This window comes from Apteryx mantelli, chromosome 1, assembly GCF_036417845.1.
Source record: "Apteryx mantelli isolate bAptMan1 chromosome 1, bAptMan1.hap1, whole genome shotgun sequence".
Classification (NCBI taxonomy): Eukaryota; Metazoa; Chordata; class Aves; order Apterygiformes; family Apterygidae; genus Apteryx; species Apteryx mantelli.
The window spans coordinates 201,823,576-201,849,767 of record NC_089978.1 but is presented as its reverse complement, the minus strand read 5'-3'; the positions used below and the strand labels follow the sequence as shown (position 1 = coordinate 201,849,767).

The 26,192-nt window shown below is 37.4% G+C and overlaps 2 protein-coding genes across 9 annotated transcripts in view; one reads left to right on the top strand and one right to left on the bottom strand.

Annotated features, from left to right (window-relative positions):
- The first annotated feature begins 68 nt into the window (after nucleotides 1-68).
- ZBED4 (zinc finger BED-type containing 4) lies at nucleotides 69-24,672 on the top strand. The gene is made up of 2 exons (XM_067315761.1): nucleotides 69-163; nucleotides 19,371-24,672. The coding sequence occupies exon 2, from the start codon at nucleotides 19,784-19,786 to the stop codon at nucleotides 23,303-23,305; it is 3,522 nt and encodes a 1,173-aa protein (XP_067171862.1). The 5' UTR covers nucleotides 69-163; nucleotides 19,371-19,783; the 3' UTR covers nucleotides 23,306-24,672.
- The window catches only part of ALG12 (ALG12 alpha-1,6-mannosyltransferase), a 43,515-nt gene continuing 20,907 nt past the window's right edge, over nucleotides 3,585-26,192 (bottom strand). For 4 of the 8 annotated variants that reach the window (XM_067315834.1, XM_067315773.1, XM_067315825.1 and 1 more), the window contains exon 11: nucleotides 11,281-11,985. The gene's annotated coding sequence lies outside the window, so the exon portion shown is untranslated. Of the gene's footprint in view, nucleotides 3,597-9,215; nucleotides 9,674-11,280; nucleotides 11,986-19,115; nucleotides 19,211-26,192 lie in introns of those variants that run through there. The other 4 variants (XM_067315790.1, XM_067315797.1, XM_067315810.1 and 1 more) reach the window with 4 other exon arrangements.

Sequence of the window (26,192 nt, the reverse complement as noted above, 5' to 3'; positions counted from 1 at the left end):
GGGGCAGCCTGCTCAGCGCCGCGGCGGCGGCGGCGGCTGGAGACAAAGCGCCCGGCTAATGAATGGGACGGTCCTGCCCGACCCTTCCTTTAACTCCTTCGGGCCCGGCCCGCGGCGCTGGCAGTGGCGACCTCCGGCTTCCCTGCGGCGGCCGGCCGGGGAGGTGAGTGGCCCCGTCCCGGCAGCAGCAGCGGGAGGGGGCTGGGGCTGGGGCTGGGGCAGCGCGATCCGGCTCTCCCCTCCGCGGCGCCTGCCGTGCCGCCGCCATCTGGTTCTGCCTCGGCGGCGCTGGTGCCCGCGCGCTGGCGGCCAGGCCCCCGGGCGGCGCGGCACCCCGTCCCGCCGGGGAGCGCCGGCAGGACAGCGCCGCCAGGCCGGGGAGGGGGCGTGCGGCGGCGGGGCGGCGCAGGAAGCCGGGGCTGGGCCCGCACCGCTGCTCCATTGTCTGCGAGGCCCTGGCGGGGGGCTCTGCCGGGCCGAGCGCGGGGGCTGCCGCGGGCGCCGCTCCGGGGGCTGCGGGGGCTCGGCGCCCGGGGCTCGGCGCCCGCCCGGACCCGCCCGGGGGCTCCTCCGCCGGCCGGAGGCGGGGCGGGGGGCCGCGGCCACCCCGCCCGGGGGCTCCGGCCCGCCGGCTGCGCCCCGGCCCGCGCCGGCATTGTCCGCGGCGCGCCGGGCCGGGCCAGGCTGGGCCGGCGGGACCCGGCGCGGGCTGCCCGCCCCGTCCCACCTGGTGGGAGCCGCTCCTCGCCGCCGGGCGCCGGGCCCCGCGCTGGCGCTGGCGCTGGGAGCGAGCGGGACCATGCGGCCGTGCCCTGCCGGCCGGCGCGGGCCCGGGCGGCCGCCGCGCCCGGCTCCGCGGGGCCGGGGAGCCCGGGAAGTCCCGGAGCCTCCGCTGCCGGCAGCCTGCGAGCTGGGCAGAAGGACGTTTCAGCGGCAGCGTAAACACCCCGTCTCTTCCTGTATCGCGTGAAGTTTCCAGCCTGCTGTTTCTTAGGGCAGAATCGTTATTGGCTCCGAAGAGGTACATATGGAAAAACTGCGGAATTTAACTTTATCGTTTTCACTTTTGCTCGTTTTCACTTTTACTTGCTGTTACACGTAAAGATGTCTTCTCTAACTTCTAGATCTGCACTGGGATAGCTGCTGACAGTGGACACTGGTTGTACTGTAATACATATGGTTGGATTTTGAAGGGTATCCTATATATTCTGTATGCTTAAAGTTGCCTGCTGCACGTGCAATCTACTGAAAGTGTAAAAACATTTATTAATGGGATAAAAGCTAAGTATCTGGAAGGCCTGTTTTGCATTGGCAGTGATTCTAATTATTATTGCTAAGTGTAGCAGTGTTTTGCTTTACAGGGTAGAAAAATGTTGGCTCTCCCCCTTCTTTTCTGCTTGGTGCTTCTGTGTTAGAAGCAGTTGTGTCTTGTTTTGGGGGGAGTTTTTTGAAGAGTTTCAATAATTTGCCATGAGCTGTCATGCTACAACTGTAAGGCTGAGCAAAGAAAGGCTTTCAAGCCCCCATAACATGAACATACCTATTAGGCTTTCCTTATGTGTTGTTTTCCAGTATGTGCTATGGTGTGTTTGCATGTGTTTTGCTTTTTAAGAGAGTGAACACAATTCTTTTCTTCTGAAGATTGTCCTCCATAATGCAACATTTCACTTAAAACTTAGACATGCATCCTTGGGAGGATATTTGTGGAGTACATATTTGGGGAAGTGAAGTCTGGAAAACTTTATCATCTGTCCCCAAAATACCACACTGCCACTAGAAATCCTGTATTTGTACAAGTTTTTTGGGGGAGAGGGGGTGGGCTTTCTAGTTATTATTTGCTATGGAGTCTGTTTTGAGTGAGGAAAAAAATCTTACATCCCTTCATTGTATATGAAAAGCAGCAGAAGTTCTTCTGTGGACTTATAAATTTGATTACTGTCTGGTTATTCTACTAGGAATAAGACTTGCAGGCAAAGTGTTGAAAGTTTCTTTACGGTTGGAAATCCATCTACTTTGGGGCTTTCAGTATTGCTAATATCTTCCTACTTTAACAGATGTTGAGAGTAAGAATATATTCTGCACAAGTTCCATGAAGAAGACAAGTGTAAAAATGGATTGAGAATAAGTCAAGTGAGCCTCACAAATGGCTAAACTGAGCATCTCAGGGAAAAATGTCTTCTAATCATTCCTACTTTTTAATAATAGCTGTCCAGCTCATTTACTGGTGCAAAGCAAAATTGTGACAGATAGAGAATCCTCAATTACAATGCAAAAGTCAAAGTATACAGCTGATGAGCTCAGAGTACTGCTTACTGTGTTTCTGTTACCTTGTCTCCTACTGCCTCCATCTCTGCTTGGTGTATCCACCTACTTAGGCTCATTATAAACCAAGACTACAAGCTTTCTGAGTAGGAATTGTGTTGGCAAAACAGCTGGTATGATGGGGTCCTAGATCTTGGTTAGTGCTAAGGGGGTCTACTTTAATACAAATAATACATCAATAAGGTTTATAACAGGTCCTTTGGAAATCCAAGAAGGCAATCCAATTTCACATGCATTTATTTAAAATTGTTTGTCTTGTTTTATAGACAATATACAATAAATGGGATCCTCTGGTCAAAAATTCTTAACAAGCAGGTATTACAGAAGGAAGTCTTAGCAAACCTTTAGTTTACAGGGAATAGCTGCTGTTTTATGTGGCCTTTGACTCTGTTACATCACTTTTTGTCTCCTTTTCCTTGAAACTTGTTTTTTTCTAATTTTCCACAACCTAAAGACAAAGCTTTGTAGAGATTTCTTTCTGACTAAGAGGAGGTTTGTATTAAGGAGTGCAGATGTTTTGGGACATACCTCCCAACATATTATTGCATTTTACCACCATTGACAGCCTGGAAACTCTATAAAGGGGACTCTGTAAATTCTGTCTTTTGAGGCTTGGTTTTAATCAATAGGAGTTCTCATGTCCAAAATGAGCATATTGTGTTTGCCATGGTAATGTATGATTAAAACTGTTTAATGCAAAAAGCTGTGATTATACATGTATATTTAGTTAGATTTAGGTAGAAGGCATTACTACAGATAGTTTAGTTGGGAATTTTGCACAGTGTAGACTGTAATGTTTAATTCATCCTCAGATTTGACTTTTTTCTTAAATAAGGATAGTTTAGGTATTTTATTAGCATTGACAGAAATAAATGTAATTTGTGTAATGTTGTCTGTTCTAGCTGTATGCTTTTAAAATATGCTTCAAAAAAGGTCTTCTCTTGCATAGCAAATATGCATTTTCTGTGCAACTTCAGCTGTTTATTTTGCATTTGCTACTGGCATTGTTGCTATCCGTCGATGATTCACAGCCGTGGGATTGTTTAATTTCAGCTGCTTAGTGAAAAAATGGAGTAATTCCTGTGGCCTAAAGATAGCTTTTAAGTGAAATCTGGGGTTTAAAGTTTTAGAAATAACACATGACAAGAAGTAAGAACAACTAAAACATTTATCAGTTTTATTCCAAACTAGAGAAACTTCTGTCCTGAACGGTACGTAGTTTACACACTCTTCTGTTTCTTTCCTCTCTGATGAGGCACAGCATAACATGATGGCTAAAATAACAGGAGGGAAACACCTTGATTTTTAAGGTCCATGTTTTTGTTCAAGTTTAGTAACCCAGAACAAACTGTGACTTTTTGATATCGAACAACATATTGGAAAGAAAAGTATTGGTCTTTGATATCAACAGTGTAATACTGTTTTCAGTGAATGTTGACGTTAGACATACTATGGTATTACCATCATCTTTATTGAAATTAGCAACCTGTGCGCACTGTTTAGCTATTACGGCACACTTGCCTCCCTTCCATCTCTCTCCGCTTTCCCCTCCCACTTTGCTTTGCAGTGACATGCAGGGTTGAACAATCATTCATGAAGGTTCAGGTAGGGTACTAGTTCATTATTGTAGCCGTCTACAAGCTTTTTTTTTTTTTTTTTAAGTCATTTTTGCTTAAAAAAAAGTGCTAGTTTGCATTCTCTACTGCCATGCAGATATATTTTTCCATTGGTATGGTAAAAGTTGTTTTTGCACTGAGTGCTCTGATTTTCTGTACATTTAATACAAAAGCTAGCTCTGGATTTCTGTAGTCAATAAATTGAAACTTATATCTGAAAACAGGCTTGTTTTAACAGCTGTGACGTATTTTAGTAATTCTCTTTGGTAAGTTTTTACAAAATGTATGGAAAAAAGTATTTAGAATTAATACTGTGCTATTATTTTCTCATATATGACAGCGATCTAAGAATATGTACCAAATATGTTCATCTCATTAGCATTTTGATAATTATGCTGGTTACCTGTTGCTATAGTTCTGTATGCTATTTTCTGAATCAGTCTTTATCTCTAAAGAAAGTAAGCTGATCCAGCTAAAAAGACTTTTTCTTTGTTATGCTTTTCACTAAAAGAAGCAATCAAGAAAACCCAAACATTAATTTGAATTGAATTAAATATTCGGCTCAGCTTTAAACCGTTTTTCTAGTCATCTGTTACAAATGAAAGAATGGGAATGGAAGAGGTTTTTTCTGTTGTTTATTTTATTTTTTTTAAGACATCAGGAAGGATAAAGACACGTTATTTGTGCCCCTTTCTTGCCTGTAGTCTGATGGCTCTGGCACTTGCAAGGAATGTGGGAGAGCCAGGTTCCCTTCCCTCCTTCACCTGAGGAGCTGAATCCACATCTCAAGAGAGCTCCCTAACTGCTCCTGCTGAGTGTGCTGAATTGGGTGGGTCTCGCTCTCCTTAGCTGACACCTTCCACTTTGTATACATTATTTAAATGTTCAGTAGAGTAGGGACAACTGAAGTGTCCCTTCTTAACAGGCAAATTACCTCGCCACAGAGCTCTAAAGATGTTTTCTCTTGCTTAATAGGGAGTATTGAACTATTTTTTTTTTTTAAGTGAAAATGTCAGTAAAAGAGGCTACATGTAATTCAGTCCATAATGCACAGTAAACCAGCAATCAGGACTTTCCTCCCTCTGAGGGGTGTTCTGCTTCTCAGGGAAATGTATATATTTTCAAGTGCCCCACAGTCTGAGCAAGTGCAATAAGCAGTGAGCTGTTGGGAAGAATGCTTTGCTGACTTAACCGCTGTTGACTCTTGACCTATATGAAGTTTAGGAAAGGGGGCAAAGAACCATATTGACCACTAGCCACTACAGAATCCAGCATTTTCTGCATTCAGATTGAGAGTAGAAGTTGACCTACTGGATTTTCTAAGATGGCAAAAAGGTTTCTTGTTCTTTTTTTTAGTGTATGGTGGTGCACTGAAGCAGCTGGTTACTCTGCACAATGATGCTTGTGTCTGCATGAAAATCAGTGGGACTAAAGAAGCAGAACTCTGAAAATATGTCCTGTGATAGACTGTTTTGGTCTTTGTTGTTGTTGCTCAGTCAAAATATCTGACTCAATATGCTCCACTGCAGTCTTTCCTTTCTTATATATGGGGAATGATAATCTGTGTTGATCCTATGCTATTACATGTCGATTAATACAGATGCTAGGTGCAGTACGTAAGTAGTATGTTTAGCTCATGAAGAGAAGGCATAACAAGCTGCCAAATGGATCCTGTAGTGCATAAAAAGGTGTTGACAAGCTCCTTCAAAATGTCATAGTGTAGTGTAAACTGCGTTCACAAGGTGAAGTGATTAAGTTGCTTTGGTCTCATCTTGGAGACTAGAATTTCACGTGGTTATCCCTAAGCATAAAAAGAATCCATAAATCAACACTGAGATGTGTTAAAAAAAAAAAAGACTTTTAAGTCTTTTTTAGAATTCCTTTTTTTCCATGTGGGTTATTTTGTTCTTTGCTTTGAGGTCTAGAGTTGAAAATGTCCAATTTTGCTTGACAGGCATGAGGGCTAGAGATTTTAGAAAAAAGTGAGAACTAGTCATACAGCTCCTGGAGCTATGACCTAAAGAGAAACTTGAAACATCCCAAGACTTGCCATAACACTATGACAGTTAAGATGACTAAAAATTCTGTTAAAAGGAATTACTTTCTTCTTTTTCTTAGAAACAATCAGCATCATCAAGTTTGAGTACCAAGTATTTAGTCTGAAATGAAGCCTCCTGCATGCAGTGGAACAGATGTGTAACTTTATCTCCCTCTGAACAAACAAGCAAACTAGTAGACAGCTTGCTTTCTTGGTTTGGGTCTTGTATTATTATTATTATTAATTTAGAGCAAGCCAATTGATGAAGGACCTGAATAATCATGTGCCTGTGAATTGACTTGTATGGAGCTTAATAATTTAGCAGGAGGTGTGTGCAAGTGCCTGAGACTTAAAAATTAAGTTTGGAGACCTGGATATCTTTACAGTGTCACAATAATACTTACGGTTTATGATGCACCTCTCACTCTATGGCAATTGCCTGCATAATATATACACCCTTACCCTGCAGTCTACCCCTTAAAAAGAAGGAAGTAACTTGCATGCTGTACAGTCATCCTGTATTCTGATGATGCTTAGCTTATTCAGGTGTTCATATCCTCACTGACAGCGTAAACTTCAATATTTTCTTCTAGGGTTTTTGTCTGAAACATTTTTTTTCTTTACATATTAGTTTGAGCTATGAATACAGATTTTCAGAGGCACAAGATTCAAGATACGTTCCATGCCTGACTAAGATGCAGTGGAAAAAAAATGTTTATATGTAGATTAACATTGTAATAAACGCTATTCTTGTGTAATGTTTCAGAGCATGCTGTTTGTCTTTTCCTGTTTCCCTGGTAAATACAGTTCAACTTTTAAGCTGTCTATATTATTGGTTAACGTGCATGTTGGCAACAGATGGACAAAATGTTTAAGATAGGTAAAATGTTGAGCTAGAAGATCTTGGTGGGAGCATTTGAGACTCTGTTAGCCTCAGTATGGAAGGAAAAAAACCAACAAAATTCAGATTCATTTCTTTCAGGAAAGTTTTCCTGGGTGACACATAAAGAAGCTGTGGGGGATTTTGCCACATCCTATATCTGCTTTTGGATCTTTCTTTATTGGAGTCTAAGTAAAAATGAACTGTTACTGCTTTCTAAGCCAGTAGCATAGCTGAAGAATAAGAAAGAGTAGTCTTCATTTGCAGCAGCCTTTCAAGTCAGTTCTGGAACATTGTAAAGAAATTTTACAGAAGGTACTGTGTTGTTTTTGCCAGAATATCTAAAAGTTTGTTCTCATATATTTAATATTGAATTCTTAAATACACATATCAGGGTCACTTTATGCTTTGTACCATTTCATTATATGATGTTAAGTACTGTAGCTTTTTATAGTTCTAGCTAAAATGGCTTTTTAATATGGCTCTCAAGGTTAAAATCCTCCAGTGAAAATACCACTTTAGTACTACCTGCCTACTGAAAATTAGTGTCTTGTCTTAGTATCTTCACAAACTATTTCTTGAATTATATTCCCAAATGAAATAACTGTTGACTGCAAGTTGAATTGTTTCAGTAGATAAGAAATCTGTGAGTTACTGCTCTTAAAGAAAATAAATGCTAATACAAGCTCCAACAGAAATGTCTACATTTTTGTTACCTACTTTTTGTTATACGCATTGTGCTGTGCTGAAATTCAGATTGTAAGTGCTCTGGAATAGAGTTTAGACAAAACTTTGAGTGTAATTTTGGTCAGCCTAAAAAATGTATGCATAAACTGTGTTGAGTTGCTTGTGACAAACAGTCTTTGTGTTTTTTTAATCATGTTGTTAAATATGATTAAACATTCAACGTTAACATTCCTCATGCTGGGGAATATGAAATGTAAGGAATATATCAAAACTGTAGTATTTTTAACCAATCTCATACTACTTGCTGCTTGGCATTGCTCTTCTGTGGAAGTCTGTTAGACTTTATCAAATTTAACTTGCACTTAAAAATGTTCTCCTTCATAGCTTTGCTTTCCCTATGTGTTTCAGTGTATCAATATGCAGCATATGATGTATTCATTGATACAGATTGCCCCGTAAAACATTGTGTGAACAAGTCATTGCATACGAGGCTCTGGAGTTGAAAAGTGTGGTCCAGAGAGCTGGCATTTTTCAAATGTTCCTTCTGTCTATGGTGGTTTCTTTGTATGGGATCAAGAAGGCACTGTTTTGGTAGGATGTGTACCTATATGGAGCTGAAGAGTTTCCTGAGAACAAAGATATGGATATTCTGCAGGCCAGACGTTATCTTCTCTTTTATAACATTTCAGATCTACTTAAATTTAAAATTTTAAGTCTACATTCTTTAGCATTCACTATAAATAAGAATAAAATTATTCAGTGGATACTGTATGCAGTAGCTTTTATTTGCGGTTTAGATTGTTGGAGAAAATGTAGTTCCCAGTTAAAGGGACCTAACAGTGTTAGATGTGCCATGAAATGATGGGAGTGAACAGGGAAGGACTGAACTCAGGGGCTGTTTCAAACTTCCTTCCATAGCTTTTTGGAGTCTTTCTTATATAAGACGGCAGCAAATCTGTGCTGAAATGCAACAGCGACAATGGAAATCATATCTTATTTTCTACTTTCTGCTTTTATTCTGTGGTTCCCCTTCTCTCTTCTTGATTGAAGGTGTGAACATGAGTGAATAACTATGAGAGCATATCTACAGCTGAGGAAACTAAAGACAACGGGGTTGACATTACATGAAAGGTTTTTACTTGTTGCTACTTGCATTAGTCACCACTGAAATGGTAGGAAGAACAGGTCAACTTTCAAGGAACCGGTGTGCAGACCGTGCTGTTGGGAGCATGATTGCATTTGGCACTGTGGAATAGGAGGCACTGAGTTTCCATTCTGCTTTTCCTTGCCTGGTGCCTTTGAGTTATCTTCTGTGGCTTACTGCATTGTGGGGAGACCATAATCTGATCGTGACAGGAAATACAACAATGCTCATAAAGAACAGGGTGATTCCTGATCCTTCCCCTTTCTCTAAATGTTTGTATTTATTTTCCTTTTTTTATATCTCACAAAACAGTAGGTTTATTAAAATAATTATTTTGACTTCTGTAGATTAATAGAAATCAAGCAAATGGAAACAGCAAAGGCTCTCCTTTTCTTTACCTGTTTTTGCACTAAACATGTAGTAGATCCTGCTCTGAATAAAACATACTTATGTTACCATATTCTGTAAAACTTATTTATATTACAGGTTGCATTACATAATTAAAGCTCATACAGTGCATTGGTAGGATAGGTACTATAGAAAGCTTTATTTTTAATTAAAATTCTTGTCCAGTTGTTTATTACCTCTGAGCAAAACCCTGTTTGCTCAAATTAAAATCTGTGTCTGCAGCAATAGCATGGTTCTCCTATAACCAGTCCTTTGGGGAGAAAGACTGAGCTATTTGTTTGCCAGTGACAGGAGTGTCTTTTGGGGTTTCCTGCTGATGCTCAGTGTGGTGCTGGTGGAAGCAACGCTGGTTTTCCTGGCTTGGTTGTCCCTGTTGGCTGTGCCTTTGCTGCACAGTCTCACCTTGTCTTGCAGAAGGTGAGAAGAATGGGTCCCTGAAAGAGGCTAGGAGGGAAAGGATGTCTCGTCATAGAGGCGAGGGTGTTTTGTCGGCTGAAGGACAGGCTGGCTGACAAGGCAGTGGGGCAATCTGTATGCTCGTTTCTCTTACCCTCTCCACCATTTTATGAACTAGATTGCTTGTTTTTAGAGGGACAAAGTTGAGGTTACTGAATTTAAACTAGGATATCAGGTGAAGATGTTAATATGTTAAGATTAGTCACTACTGATGAACATACAGTTTATTTTGAAAATACTGTGCAACAGAAAATACTTTAAAAGGATATCAAAAAGTGCACTCCCATCATGGCCGTGACCAATTGCGCCTGCATCTGTTATGGAACCTTAAGTTTAAAATTAGCTAGTTGTTTTTGTTGCAGCTCTTGTTCTTATTAGCAAGATAAAACAAAGTATTTCTAAACGTTCTAAAAAGGTATCTTGGATACTATTGTGATTATGGTTTTTAATTATATTTAATAAAGAGAGTTAATTGAGGTGATCTTTTCCTGGTTCATGTAAAATCTGGATGTATTCCTTCAGATTATCATTATAGGGAAAAGGAAGACACTGGGTACAGAGACGTAGAGATTTCTTTGGAGAATCGTTTGCAATTTATGGTAGCTTCTGATTCAAAATAAAGCTTAGTGATTAAAAAAAAGATTAAAATCAGCTGTAAAAATCTATATGGAATATATAATCTAGTATTTGTATTACCCTCTTGAAAATATTTGCTACATTTTCAGGGACTATGAAGTGCATTTTCTTTCTAGCCTGCCTTTACATGTGTAAGCTATGAGTTCCAGGATACAAATGCTTAGTAGAAACATAGTGCAGTGTCTTATTACATATATAGAAATAAAATCTAAGTAAATCATGGAAAACCTTTCCGCAGCACAAGTGAAGTTATCTGAAGTCATGCAACTAACTGACATCAATACGAACATGGAATTACATTAATGGGTAGTTGTGAAGGGTTTTTAAAACAGACCTCTTCAGACCTGATTCTCATTAGTATCAGAGTAGCTAGTAACACATGATAATCTTAACAGTTCCAAAGATAATTTTTTTTGTTTTTAATATAGGAGTGTTCTAGTCAAAACAGTTTAATATTATATCCTAAAGTGTACAAATGCTCTATTTTCTCATAGTATTTATATGGTTGCTTTCAGCAAGAGTTCCAAGAAATCTTACTGTACACTGAGCATGGCACATATCTCCTAACTCCTTTCTCATCCTTTGTCATCCTGCTTATTCAGCTTTGTAACCCACAGCTTTCTCCTTTCCAGCCGCTTCACTTTTAACTGTTTGGAATCATCCTTACTTTCACTCTTAATGGTTTTAAAGATAGACATTAAAAAAATACAGGCATATGTTTTCTAGTATATTGCAAGCTAGGAAGATGAAGTAGTCAGGTGAAGAATCCCTGTCCTAATTATGGCCCATTAATTTCCCCAGCTGTGTGTTTCATGGGAGGAGGAAGAGAAGTGTTATGGGCTAGACAGAGGGATGGGTCATTTAGGGGATAAGTGTCGGAGGAGCTTTGCTTTGAATGTTCTGACTTTTCTGAAAGCAGAACACTGTTTTCTGACTAGCAACGTGGAGTTAATGTTTTGTCTTTTGTCTTTAAGCCTTTCTGAACTTATCAGTTGTTACTGTGTTTTTGGTTGTGTTTTCTTTCCTCTTTCATGATATTACTGATCTGTGTTCCCTACTTTTGTTCTTATTCTTGTGTTTCATTTTTCACCATCATAATATGTTATTGGAACCTTTGTACACATCCCCTTCCCCCAGCCCCAAATTGTACAGCATGAGATATTAAAAACAACATGAATGTCCTGCACTAAAAATGTGATGAGCCAAACTGCACATACTTCAGCTGTTTAAAAAAAATCCATCTTTTTTTCTTAATAAAACAGCCTTATCTCTTTTGTAACTTTTTTTTAAGAATTGACCCATTTTGTTAGCATGTACTAGTTATCTATCCAAAACTGCAAATGATAAAAATGTCAAAATAAGAGTAAGATCTCCTGTTGCTTTCACCTGGTGCAAAGTTGAACTGAAAATTCTGCTTAAAAATTTCTGAAAATCCTGCTTAAAATTTAATTAAATTATTTCTTAAAACAAATGACAGGAATATCTGTCATGTGTGAACATAGCACAGAAACATATCCTGACAATGTTGCTTCAGTAGTATCATATCAGGTGATGAGAGAGAAGGTTCTTCAGCACTTCGGGGACAATTCAGATTCTAGACAAATGTTAATATAATTTACTTACTGTGACAAATCCATTTTTTATGAGTAGCTCTCTTTGTAAAAGCCAGGACGGAAATGATTAACATGTACGGTCTGCTTTTTTCTCCCCTTTCTATCAGTGTACAGCTATGGGAAGTTAGCAAAGGACACGTGAAGGAAGATATCCCCATTTGAGATCGGATGATATTCTTAGTGCACTAAGAAAAAAGTAGCAACAATTAAAGGTTTTTCAGGTGGTTGTAGGTGTAAGTAGTGTTATTATTATGCATGGTGATGCATAGTATTATGTACAGCAATACATGTAGCATACTGATATTTTCCTTTTTTTACATGTAACTTTGTATTTGGAATGGCATTGTTTAGGCTTAGATGAAATATAATTTTTGTTAGTTTTAGCTTTGCTTTTTTACTTTGTATTTTTAAGATAAATACTATTTTAAATCATGTGGAATAGGGATTTCTGTGTGATGGGATTTACAGTGTTTAGCATAGAGTTGCTTAAACCTAGGTGATGCCAGCCAATGCTTCAAATAAATAAATGTTTAAACATTGTCAAATAAATGATGAAGACTGATGTTTTTCAGAAATAATTTTGTATTTTGGTTCTCTACCCTATATCAGATGCCTGCTTTATTCTTAAAAATGCTGAGCAGTCAGCCTGTATCATTGTAGTCAGGTGATACATTTGGGTACATTGCATGTTTTGCAAATCACGTTGGGCACTAAATAGGGATGCAAGAACTAAACTTTGGCCAGATGTGAACAATATTCATGCTAACACAAACATCCTTATTTATATCAGACTTCAAAACAAGAAATACAAAATGTAAAGCTTTTAAAAAACAATATCCCTATCTTTTAAAAAAGTTGTATGGTTCGTATGCTGATATAAGAACTGCATTAAGAATCAGACAAGGTTTTTTAAATGGTTTTATTTATGAGAATGGAATCTTATTTTGTTTTTGTTTTTGTATATTTCAAAGTTTTTTCTTTTTTTTTAAATGATACTAATCTACAGATCATACTGTTTTCCTTTTGTTTGACCATTTTTATGAGCAGTTTCTTCCATACATTGAGATGCAGATGAAGACATTTGAACAAGGATGAGAGAGGAGGGGGGAATAATTTACAGTAGGAACAAGATTTCAGTTCTTGAATCTTTCCTGAGATTTCAGGGAATATCTGAAAAAGATGGGTAGAGTCCCACAGACTTTTTGAAGTTTAGAACAGTAAAAGGAGAAGAGATGTAAAAACATAAACTGGCTTTTAAAAGAGTAGAAGGCTAAGTCGGTTTGATTTTATCCAGTGTTACCTTTTCCCACATGTTGGTTAGATTTTAACTTGACACTGTCCTTTTAAAAAGAGTCTAAAATCTAAACCCGTCACTTCTGAGCTGTGTTGCTGGTTGTTATCTTTCTGCATTATTTTTAATTTAGTAGTGGTGGGTGTTTGGTTTGTCTCTATCAATCCAAAAAGAGAACTTTGAAAGGAATTACAAAAGATTTTTCATTTTAAAAGTGTTTTGGGAGTACTCGGGCACCATTAGAGTGCGACCTTGACGGATATGGCGTGCAGTAAGGTGACTCTGTAGACCTCGGAGCAGGAATAGAGAGAATAACAAAAGGCAGATGAGTCTGGAGAAGCGCGACCCCTCTGAGCGGCAGGGAGGCGCTCCTGCAGCGAGAAAGGTGAACTTCTGTAAGACTCAACAGCTTGAGACAGAACAAGAACTAACCCAGATACAATTATTTCTGGATAGATATTCAACAAGGTTTTATTTCTGTTACTTCAGGCTTTCGTTTTTAAGATATAGATTAAAAAAAAGTAAATATTAGAAATTTTAAATAAAAATAATTTCAGTGTTTAGCACTAGTTCCCCACACACATACACACTTTAATAGCTTCAGTTATTTTTCTCTCCGTTTATGCCCTTTTGTTTTTTACTGGCTTAGATATGACTTTGGTGATGATGTTTCCCATTCTATTAATATGCACTTTTTTTTTCTTTTTTAAACCCTTAAGTACACAAATTTCTCTAAACTTCAATTCTTTCATATAAGATTAATAAAAATGTCTAATATTACTTGTCCGAATTGTCACATTCAGTTCCAGTCCAAGAACAATATCAGGTTAAAGTAAAGAATATTCCTGTCAACTAGGCGCAATATACAGTATTGCTGACCCTATTCCCACACTTGACTCTGTGGGCAGGTGGAGTGTTTGGGGCTGCAGACAGAGGAGGGTGTTCTACAGGTTGGAGAGGAGGTTTTACAGGTTGGCGAGACTGTCTTTGTAAAACTACAGAGGTTAAGGGTTGATGTAATCTGAAATGCAGCTCACAGACAATCTGGATTAAACATAAATGTAACTGTGCAAGGAAATAGGTGTAGATCAGGCTATCAGCTGACTGGAAGCTGTGGAATAATAAATATGGCTTTACCCTCTTCTTTTTTTTTTCCTCTACAAATCATACCTGGTGTGAGGTCTGGAACAACTTGTTTCTTTTAAGTATAAAACGTAACTTTCTGGAATTTGATCCTAATTATAAAGTTGCATCCATTGTAGTTCATGCTTATACTTAGGTACAAGTCTCTTCTAATACTACATTTTAATCACTCAGTATCTTGCAAACTTCTGTAATTCTTTTGGGGTGAGCTATTACTGATATCTTTTCATATTAAGTCTCTGTTTAAAAAAAAAAAAAAAAAGTGTCCACTGTTCTTAATTTTCCTTTCTCAAAGGATTTATAACTCAGAAAAGCATTATGGTTTACCCAGGCTATCTCTTTTTGTTCTGCTTATTTCTTACTGTAAGCTTTTTTAGTACTTAAATATTCCTTAATTAGCATAGTACTTGCCATTGAAGTGGTAGTTAATAATTTCTTAAATGTCTCCTCCTCTCTTGTATAATTTTAGGGATATTTTGTATTGATGTTCTTAATGATGCACATACAGTGCTAGCCTTGTTTATTTTAGGAAATGTTTCTTTAAAGCTGACATCCATTGGTGCAAATTGATGTTTAATATGTTTTTTGTCTACCTCCTACTCCCAAAGTCTATCACTACTGTTGATCTTTTTTTAAACTAGTGAATAATTTTCTTTTCACTTTGTCTCCACATTTGGCATATTTCTTGAAAGCGCTATGCTTGCATTTTGCACAAAGTGCGTGCATGTCTATATTTACTTACACTATATGCACATATAGTTTAAGGTGTTTTGTTCTAAACTACATTCTCTAGGCCATTATTTGCACTAAGGTTCTGTAATATAATCAACTCTGATTATCACCTAACTACTCAATCTAAAATCCAAATTAGCTTAAAGCTTGCAGGGTTCTCTCTGCTTTAGAAACAAATTATCTGCTCATGGTTCAGTGTCCCCACATACTTTTCATACTTCTCTGAATGTTAATATATGTCTCTGCAATCCCTAAACACCAGTGTTTCTCTCTCTCTCTCTCTCTCTCTCTTTTTTTTTAACTGCCTCCTTCACTAGTGATTTCTTCTGGTTATGATGATCTGCAGTGAAAATTTGCACTTTTTGGATCAGTGACATCCCCTGACATTTCTTGTCAACCACTATACACTTTCAGTCATCTAATTTTGAATGGAAAAATTCTATAAAATGTTTCTGCAGACTATTTACCATAGCAAACCACTGACTGTCTACTGCAGTTTAGGAATTAATAGTCTAGAGTAGTAGATTTGAGTAGATAATTGTTTTCTGTTTCCATTTATTTTCTTTGAAGACCTTTTTTACAATGTGGCTTTTAATTCTTTGCATTTCATTGCATGTCTGTATCTAACTGAGGAGATTTCAAAGGCATAAGTCACTTCAATGTTGAGCTGACTGCCTGTAGCCTTTTGTACCTTTCAGAAGATTCTTCCTCTCCTTGAATATCCTATTTGTTTAGCAGTAGTCCTTAACTTTGAGTAGTTTGTCTCCACAGGTAAATAAACTACTTGAGGTGGTCATAAGCAAATTCATACTTTGTTCTAGGCTACTGTAAAATTTCAAAATAGGATAGAATTATTTATTTGTTTATTTTACAGGTTGTCTCTTATATGGAGTTGGCATGGGAGGGAGAGATGAAAAACGTATCCATCTTTCTAACCTTGGGCATTTTGGGGACTATATTTTAGAGAAGCTTTATTAGGTTTAAACCCTCAAGGGTGTTTGAGGGGAGCGAGTTTGACTTAATTTTACAGTATGATATAACACTCAAAGTAATAGAGATTGTACTTAGGTGTATGAAAGAAAATGGAAAAAATATGCAAAATCTTCTCAGGGGCATCCAACAATGGGGATTTCCCAGAAAGTGATACAGCAGCACGGACTAGTCTCATCTATGAATCTTAGCTATTCTGCATTCCTAAAAGAAGGTAATAATGCCTGGAAAACTGTGCACGGTGTAGCCAAGCAGAGGCCTGTAACACCCATAAAATAGTCACTAAGCAGCATATAATTAATGTTTTTTTGCTTTGAACCCAGACATCTGTACACTGCAATAGCATAACTGGTAATGGTGTATATAAGCATTTTATAACACTGCTAGTAGCATAACCACCAACAATTTTGTAACACAGCTAAGTGTAAGTATATAAAATAATGTGTAAATGCAAAAGGACAAAGGGAGACCTGTGTTTAATCGCGCAAATAGGGTGCAGAAAAAGCGTGAATCAACAATTCAAGTAGTAAAATCTGCAAGTAAAAACAAAGGGTACAGAATAAGCAAGAAGCATGTCTGGTGGAACCAGAACAGGTTCTAGTCCTTAAAGAAGAAGTCAGGAGCAGATGAGATTCCTCCCCACACCTTTTTTTTTTTTTTGGTGGAGAGGATGACAAACATTAAAGGCACAAAGCAACAGCAAGGAAAAATAGTGAAGAAAAGTCTCTCACCCTGATTCCTGCTTCAGAGTCCAAATAGCTTTTTTACCTCTTCACCCCAACTGCAGCAACTAAGACCATCAAGGACCATAGCCATTAGCATTAATTACATGGCATCAGCTCAGTGGTATTGTGTACTCGAAGCTAATTTAGGACAAAATGATTAAGGACTAACTGTTTGAATATGTAGTGATAACGACTGATAATGATTAACTATTGGCAATGTGTATTGTTAATGTATGTCAATCTAGTAAAGTGTCATTCTGAAGTTTGAAGCTGGCCTGATTTGTCAGTCTTTCTAACCACTCCTGTCACAGCTATGTTACCCTTAACTGTGCTAAGCAGTAACAGCTTCTCAGGGCAGGGACAAATAAAGCAGCTACATGGATTATTCTGTTAAGAGTCTAGAATGCATAGGAAAGAAATTATAGACTGTAGATGCAATGCCTGTTTTGAGGCAAAAAAAAAAAAGTGTACAAATTCATCAGAACCCGATGCTGATGGATGTGTGTTTTGTGTGAATCTGGCGAAGAATTTATAATATGCTTACCATAACTTGGCACTTACATGCATAGATTATGTTCTGTTAGCTGTGCGTGGAGTGACTTGCTCATGGGCCTACTCTGTGATCCCAAGTCGCAACCTGTGTGCCATATATTCTTGCTTTTCCTGTTTGCAATACAAGCTCAAAATTCACAAATTATATCCAAATGAAGATGAGAAAATAAAAATCTTTTTGTTTCTACTCAAAATCTTGACTTAGTATCCTCCTCTTTCTCTGTCTTGTCCCTGATGCACTTGCTTCCATATAATCAATACGTGTGGGATCACTAACTCTTACTTCATTCAATTTTATACTGAGCAATAATTTAGGCTCTGCTGCAAGAGCTGTTGTTCTGAGACCCAGTCAGATGTGATTTCACAAATCCGTGGAAAGTGTGTTAGGGAGCTAGGGTTTTTTTTTTTAGAAATTTAAGGTGGTCCTTTTTCTTCAGGTCTCTCCCGCTCCCTTCCCCATAGTTGGAATTCTTCAACCCTTATATTTCTCAGCCTCTGAAAAGATCTCTTTTTTTCTCAGGAGGGAGTAATGCAGAGCAGAGCACAAGTACTAAAACTTTCACAAAAAGGAAAAGCAGAGCTGCTGCCTTCCTCTTTTGTGGAATTTTTGACTGCTCTGTCTTGCTTTTCTTAAAATAACTGTAATAAGCTGATCGTCCCTCCTTTTTCCTGCCCCTTTCCCTGCACTGGAAAAGAGAGAAGGTATTATTACAATAGGCTTTCCAGAAGAAGTCTGAAACCCGTAGGAAGTTACAGTTTCTATGTGTTCTTTTTGATTTCTCTGGTAAACAGACCTTGGAGAAATACTAGTTGGAGTTAGCAAAGCTAATGTGACATTGGTCTTGATACAGGGGAAAAGTCTGTGTGAGCACCACATGGACCTATCATATGTCTTGTAGTTATGGCTAGTTTTACCTTTTGTCTACTGAAGTCCTACTTGCATTTGAGTAACATGTGAAGATTGTGTGAGAAATTCTTAAAATACCTGCTTCAAATTTGTGTATTTTGTCCTCAGCTGAGGAGAGTATTAGCCCCGTAAAATCTAATTTATAGAAGTTAGAGTGCATAGTGTAGCATCAGCTATGTGGTCAAAAAGTGTTTGTTGTCTTGAATGAAAATACCAATAACTGCATTAACGATACAAGAGAATAAGTGGCAAAGGCTTAGGCAAAGCTTAGAATTCTGATAGAACTGTAGTAAAAAAGAAAGTGGCTGGCACATCCAGACAGCTTCTTCAGGTGTGTATGGGGGCACTAGGGGGTGTTTTTTGAGTCTCTAGTTGCGTGTGATTTATATGCAGCAGTACTTCAAAAACCTATTCTTTGTACTGGGATTGTTGATGGAGGGAATCTTTACCCATGAAGGAAATGAGCTTTCTTGGTATAAATGGGCATTCTAAAATAACCCTTCTTACTTCTGAGGGATGTTGTTATGCTTTTGGAAGATCCTAGTCTTAGTACAACATTTGCATAGCCTAGTTATCTTAAATAAAACATTTCAGTTTTTAATCATGAAAATCGAAAAGTAGCTTGTTTCCATGGTATGTTGTTGCCTGGAAGCACAATGATATGAATATGACCGTATGAGACTATGGTCAGAGGTACAGAGAATAGTGTGACTAAATGCTGGATACCCTTACAAAGGGCAGTTATTAAATGTTTCCTGTAAAATGTAGCATTTTTAATCACTGCTGTCAAGAATGATGGGGCCACGCATACCAGAGGATAAGTTTACATTTGCTTTTAACATATGCTTTAAGTTTACATATGCTTTTTGCATATTTCTGTGTCAATACAGCTAAATGCTTGTATTTTTTTATACATACATACATGCACACATATATATGAATGATTATGCAGTGGTTGAATTAGGATGTGGGGTAGATGTAGGTATGTCCAACCAAATACAGATGTGATGCTTGGAGTCTATATTTTGCCAGAGCTGAGCCAGAGCAGCATGGTGTAGATGTGTATTTGCCTACAATAGATATATTAAGTGTATTTTTTCCAATAATAGATATTGAATTGTTGTCTTAAAGAAAAATAACAGAACATTTAGTGCATGTTTTCAGTGCATATTTACTACAGATATTTGGAACATGTTAGTTAATTTTGTCTTTTGTTTGGTTTATTTCCAGATGGTATAAAAGAATCACAGTTCCCCAATCAAGATGAACAGAATGGCTTCCTTGACCAAGAAATCAGAACATTCAGTTTTTAGGGTTATGTCTACAACATGAAGCATTTAACAGTAGCTGTTTTTGAGAACATTCATCTATGACTTGAAATGTCCTGATCCTGGGGAAAAAATTGTGATTCCATTAATTAAGTCTATAATTTTTAATTCATTTTTACAACTAATTCAATCATATTTGCTTATGCACAACACAGACATAGAATTCATAAACCAGAGATTATTTTAACAAATAAGTACATTTGTGTTTGTGCATTCAGTATTCAAGATATATCATTTAAATCAATTTTTAAATAATATTTTAAATCATCTATATTTATTAATAAATGACTATTTGGCAAAAAGAATTTGTCAGCTATGGAAAAGAGTAAAGCAAGTTCCCCCAGAATGGACAATAATTTTGTTTTGGGTAAAATCAACAATTTAAAAGTAGAGCACGAGCAAGACAGCATTAACTGTACTCTAGAAAGAATGGATATAAAGACAGAACAAGATGATTTCAAACATGCAGACAGCAGTGATGAACAAGAAGACAAAGAAAAGAACTTCATTACCAACAACCCTGGCAAATTTTTATCTACAGAAAATGAAGATGATTATGGTTCTCTTTTTTCTCAGTATAGTAGTACGCTGTATGATGTAGCAATGGAAGCTGTGACACAAAGTCTTCTTTCTAGCAGAAGTATAAGCTCCAGAAAAAAATCACCTGCTTGGAACCATTTTTTTATATCTCCAAGAGATAGCACTAAAGCAATATGTATGTACTGTATGAAAGAATTTAGCAGGGGTAAAAATGAAAAGGACCTAAGTACGAGTTGTCTCATGAGACATGTGAGGAGAGCCCATCCTACTGTTCTAATTCAAGAAAATGGAAGTATGCCAGGTATATCCTCCTATTCTTCACCTACATTGTTACTTCCTCCTCAGTCTGCAGATGTTGGAGATCTAAGTACTATGTTATCCCCTATAAAACTGGTCAAGAAAATGGCATCTAAAATACCATCTCCAGATCAAATAATCGAGGAATCTGTTTCTATTGTTTCTTCTGAAGAAATATCAGATCTCTCAGTTTCTGAAAAGTGCAGCAAAGAAGAAATAATGGTTGGGTCATCTCCACAGCTACCCAACAACCAGTATGATGAAACTGTGGAAAATGTAGCAGAAAAAACTGTTGTAATTCCAAAGAGTACATCAGGTTCCAGAAGGAGATCTGCTGTCTGGAAACACTTTTATTTGTCACCTCTAGATAATTCTAAAGCTGTTTGCATCCACTGCATGAATGAATTCAGTAGAGGAAAGAATGGAAAAGACCTGGGAACAAGCTGTTTGATAAGGCATATGTGGAGAGCCCATCGTTCCATTGTCCTGCAAGAGAATGGAGGTGGTACCAGTATACCACCTCTCTACACTGCACCTCCAACCCTGTTGCCTTCTTTACTGCCCTCAGATAGTGATCTGAATTCTATATCATCCTCTCCTGGAAAACTAATGAAAGAATCAACTTCTGTTTCTTCTTCTCCAGACAGACTGACTGAGGAGATCCATACTACTCTTTCTTCTGGAGATGCTCTAGTGGAAGACTCATCAATGCTGTCATCGTCTGATGATATAGGTGAAGTCTCCTTTGTTTCTTCACCTGAGAAGCAGTGTGAGGGATTAGGTCCATTAATATTTGAACCTGCTGCTGTATTTCAGCAAAATAAAAGGATTATGAAGAGGCTTAAATCGGAAGTTTGGCATCACTTTTCACTGTCACCTGCAGACAGTCTAAAAGCAGTATGTAGATACTGCAGCTGTATGATAAGTCGTGGTAAAAAAGGAGATGTGGGCACAAGCTGCTTGATGAGACATCTATATAGACGCCATCCCGATGTAATTGGAAACCAAAAGAGCTTTATCGATGTTAGTTTGGCAAATTCTCCTTATGCCACCTTGGCTTCTGCAGAATGTTCATCCTCAAAATTGACAGACTTGCCTACAATGGTTACCCATGATAATCAAATTATATTTCCTGTTAATAGCAAGAAGACCTCAAAACTGTGGAATCACTTTTCAATTTGTTCTGCAGATTCAACAAAAGTAATATGTATGCACTGTGGACGTACAATAAGTAGAGGGAAAAAGCCAACAAATCTGGGCACAAGTTGCCTTTTAAGACATTTGCAGCGGTTTCATAGCAACGTATTGAAAACTGATGTCTCGGAGACAGTATTATCCTCGTCTATGGATAATCACATGCCACTGAGCACAGAATTATTAGCATCTTCAACTTTTGATGAAACCAATGACAAGTTTTGTGACTCTCACCCAGTTGCCAAAAAAATCACAAGTCTTGTAGCTGAAATGATTGCACTTGACCTTCAGCCATATTCTTTTGTAGACAACATTGGCTTTAACAGGCTTCTTGAATACTTGCAACCTCAGTATTCTTTACCTTCTCCGTCTTACTTTTCTAGGACAGCAATTCCAGATATGTATGATAATGTAAAACAAATAATTATTTCACATCTTAAGGAAGCTGAAAGTGGAGTGATCCATTTTACATCTGGAATATGGATGAGCAACCAAACACGAGAATATCTAACCCTTACAGCTCATTGGGTAACATTTGAATCCTCATTTCGACCACAGTGTGAGGATTACCATTGTTCAGCACTATTAAATGTATCTCAGATTGATTGTGACTACAATGGAATCAGTATACAAAAGCAGTTAGAGTACTGGTGGGAAACGTGGATTACTTCCATTGGCCTTCAGATTGGGATTACTGTTACTGATAATCAGAGTATAGAAAAAACCTTAAATGAAGGTGATCATTCAAGTGTGCAGTGTTTTAGTCACACTGTTAATATCGTAGTAAATGAGGCTATTAAAAGCCAGAGAATGGTTCAGAATTTGCTTAGTATTGCAAGAAAGATCTGTGAACGCGTTCATCGGTCAGCAAAAGCAAGAGAGAAGTTAGCTGAGTTGCAAAAAGAGTATGAGTTACCTCAGCATCAGCTTATACAAGATGTTCCATCAAAGTGGAATACATCATTTCATATGCTTGAACGTCTTATTGAACAGAAGAGAGCAATTGATGAAATGTCAATAGAGTGCAGCTTTAGGGAGCTAATAAGCTGTGACCAGTGGGAAGTTATGCAGTCAGTGTGTCATGCTCTCAAACCTTTTGAAGCTGCAAGTAGGGAAATGAGTACACACATGTCTACTTTAAGCCAGGTGATTCCAATGATTCACATACTTAACAGGAAAATAGAAATGTTATTTGAGGAAACAATGGGCATAGATACCATGCTGAAATCTTTGAAAGAAGCTATGGTGAGTAGGTTGTCCTCCACACTTCATGATCCAAGGTACATTTTTGCTACACTTCTGGATCCCCGCTATAAAACATCCCTATTTACAGAAGAAGAGGCTGAACAATATAAACAAGACTTAATCAGGGAGCTGGAAATAATGAGTTCTACCTCAGATGATGATAAACTTGTTTCCAATGGATGTGATATAGGTTCACCATCTACAAATTCATATGGGGAAGATAATCTTTGGTCACTCATGGGTGACATGAAGAAAACAAAAGACCTGAAAGAGAGGGCAAAGTTACCAGAGGAAATGGTGCTTTCTTACTTGGAGGAAGAAGTGCTTGAGCATAACTGTGATCCTCTAACTTACTGGAACTTTAAGAAGTCATCATGGCCAATACTGTCAAAATTGGCTGTCAGGTTCTTGGGTTGTCCACCAAGCATTGTTCCTTCAGAGAGATTGTTCAATACATCCAATGAAAGCAACAACTTTAGTCAGTCAAGGCTAATGATTGAACACTTTGAAAAGCTTATCTTTTTGAAAGTGAATCTTCCTTTAATATACTTCCAGTATTGAAACTAATGAACAAACTGCTAGACTAAATCTATTGTTGCTCACTGGATATTAACTATCTATAACCTGGATTGTTAAATTGCTCCAATAGGGGCCATGTATGACATCTAATCAGTGACTATAATTCCAAATTTTAGTTTCCTTTTTTCAGCTTTCAATATGTCTACATGTGCCTTATTCATAGTACTTCAGGCCAGATACTGTATATATGTTTTTTAAAAGTACACACTAGAGATAGCCTGTCTTGTCAATTATACAAAATTATGTAGGTTTTAATCCATAATTGTAAATGAACTTTAAAAAAGCTCAGTCATTTGTTTTAATAGAATGGCAAAAAAAAAAAAAGATGTAAACAGTTCTATTCTGTAGTTTTTTATTCAATTATTATGTAAAAACCATAAACCAGGTACTGTATTTTAGTTGAACATTGCTTTAATTGCAACAAAACAGCTTTTGTAGATGTCAAAAGAAAGCTGTATATAAAAGATGGGGTTAAAGCCATCTTTTTATCTTGTGGTGTTTTCTTAACTGCAAGCCCTAAAGTACTTAAAGAATTAAGAATTATTGAGGAAGATGTGTTTACAGGAGACTATTGACTTAGTATCTGAAAATAAATTTGAGATGATACAGAATGTCAGTTATACAGGAATCTGTAGTAAAACTTCCCATTCTGGGTTCTCCTGTTCAGGTTTTACGTTGTAACTGAACTACAGAAATATTCTGGGTATTTATAAAAGCTCTTTGGAAGTTTTATCAAAGTTTGTGAATTAATGCTTGTTATTTAATGCCATGTACAAAAAAAAAGGCAAGAAATTTACAGTGAACACTCTAATGTCATTCTAAAGCCTTTTCTAATCTTTAGTGCATCAAAATTATAAGGTTCCCTATTGTAAAAATTGAGCCCTTATTCCTAATGTAATTTCAATTGTGTAGAACAGCCTGTCTTAAAGTTTCTAGTACAAAAATAACTGATCTTCTGATTTTCAGTAATAGCCTTATGGATATGGTGCACTACTTAGAATTTTGTGTAGTAGGGTTGATTCATAACTGTCAGTGTCCAGCAGGCAAATGGGATATCATAGCACCCTCAAAACTTCAAGTAAGGTGGAAAAAAAAATAGCCAGCATTTTAAATTGAAAGGAACGTTCTCCATGGTTTTTTAACTTCAGAAAGATTAATCTTCTCATTTCAGTTTTCATTAAATACTTTTTGGGAAACAAGTCATCATTTGCCTATGACCTTTTAGAAAAGTTGTAGCTTTGTTAAAATACTGTACCTATGCCTAATCTAATTTTGCATTTACTATGTTTTAGTGTATTTATAAATGGTGAACTCAGTTTCTGAAATTAAACATTTTATTTGCAATTTTCTAGTGGTAGTCAACACTGCCTTTTTCTTTTCAGATGGATTCAAGACAACCATTGAATAAAAATTGATATAATCATAAATGTACCACAGAACATGCAATGTGAAAAGATTAGTTTTCCATTTAGCTCTCTGGACTTTAAGGCCTAGAGTCTAGTTCTTTTCATGTCATTCAAGCTATTCAACCTCAGTAAAATTTGTTAAATTCTTTTTCCAAGTGGCTTAAGTTTTCATATGACATTCCTCCAAACATTTTATAGTTTCCATTATTTCAGTTGTTATTTAATCAGTTACATTTACACCTGTATCATTTAAGTAAATTACTATATAGTGAATTTAGGAAGAACTAATACTGCATTTTGTTTCAGGTATTTTAAAAGGCAACTTTTAATGCTGTCAACAATCAGTATTTCATTCTTCTTTTAGGGTTAAATGAGAAGTACGCGTGTTTTCTGCAGCAATAAAACAACTTGTTCTAGTTTAGGTATAGCTGAAACTAGATGAGCTTGAAGCAGCTTATTGGGAAACACATTTAAATGGTTACTAGTTAATTATTACCTCAATTTTTTTTTCTACAATATATTTTAATTGTGAATATAACCTTGATCTTTGTAAGATGTTTAATCTCTCCAAACAAGTAGAGAGGTAGGAGGAGGATGAAGAAGTGAAGAAGCTTCTTCTTTTTTTTGATTTATTTAAACGAGGGATACAATTTTCACTCAAGGCTGGAATGTGAATATGGCCTTGGGCTTAAAGCATTGGAGAGCTACATCATACCAGCAGGAGTGCTGGGAAATGAGAAACTTCCCCAGAATTCCCAGTATGCTGGAAATGAGCAGCTTGGCTCCTGTACTTTGAAGAGTCTTCACTGTAGCTCCTATGGAAAGTTGAAATAATTGCATTTCGTAGACTCTAATTTACCTTTTCCCCTTCATATGGATATTTAATTGTATAGTCATGCTTTTGTCAAAGCTTTTCCCGAGAGCACATGAGAACTACAGTCACTATTTTAAAAAGTAAAACTTAATCAATTAAAGTACACTTATTCTGTTTTATTTGTAACTGCAGATTCCTTTTTTGAAGGGTATTAGTTCTTAAGACTGTACTGTTTCAGTATCAGCTTGGTTCAGAATTAATAATATGTTTACATTAGATCTTTATAAAGATAATCTGCAGGCCTGAAAGGCCTTAAAATTCAGATGTGCAGTCATTTAAAACCTGAATAAACATATGAGGGACTGAAAGCACAAAGTTGCTATTTTTCGGATGTAAACCTATATCCTTCTGTAGGAGTTAAGGGAGCATCTCCATCTTCAGTTCAGGCACTGACTTCTTTGAGAAAAGAACAACTTCAAAAGAAAGGCTGTAAGTGTTCATTAAATTATTGTGGTAAGTTATTGAATGGGCAGATTGTGTTGTTTTTCACTTGTTGAACTTGTTTTTCACTTGAATATTATTTTTAATATAGGCTTTCAGCAATTGCCAAAACCTTCAGTTTCTTTCCAATCCTTCTCAGATTTGTAAT

Coding starts and splice junctions, on each gene's coding strand:
- ZBED4 (XM_067315761.1), top strand. CDS start 19,784: ATGGAAAAGAGTAAAGCAAGTTCCCCCAGAATGGACAATAATTTTGTT.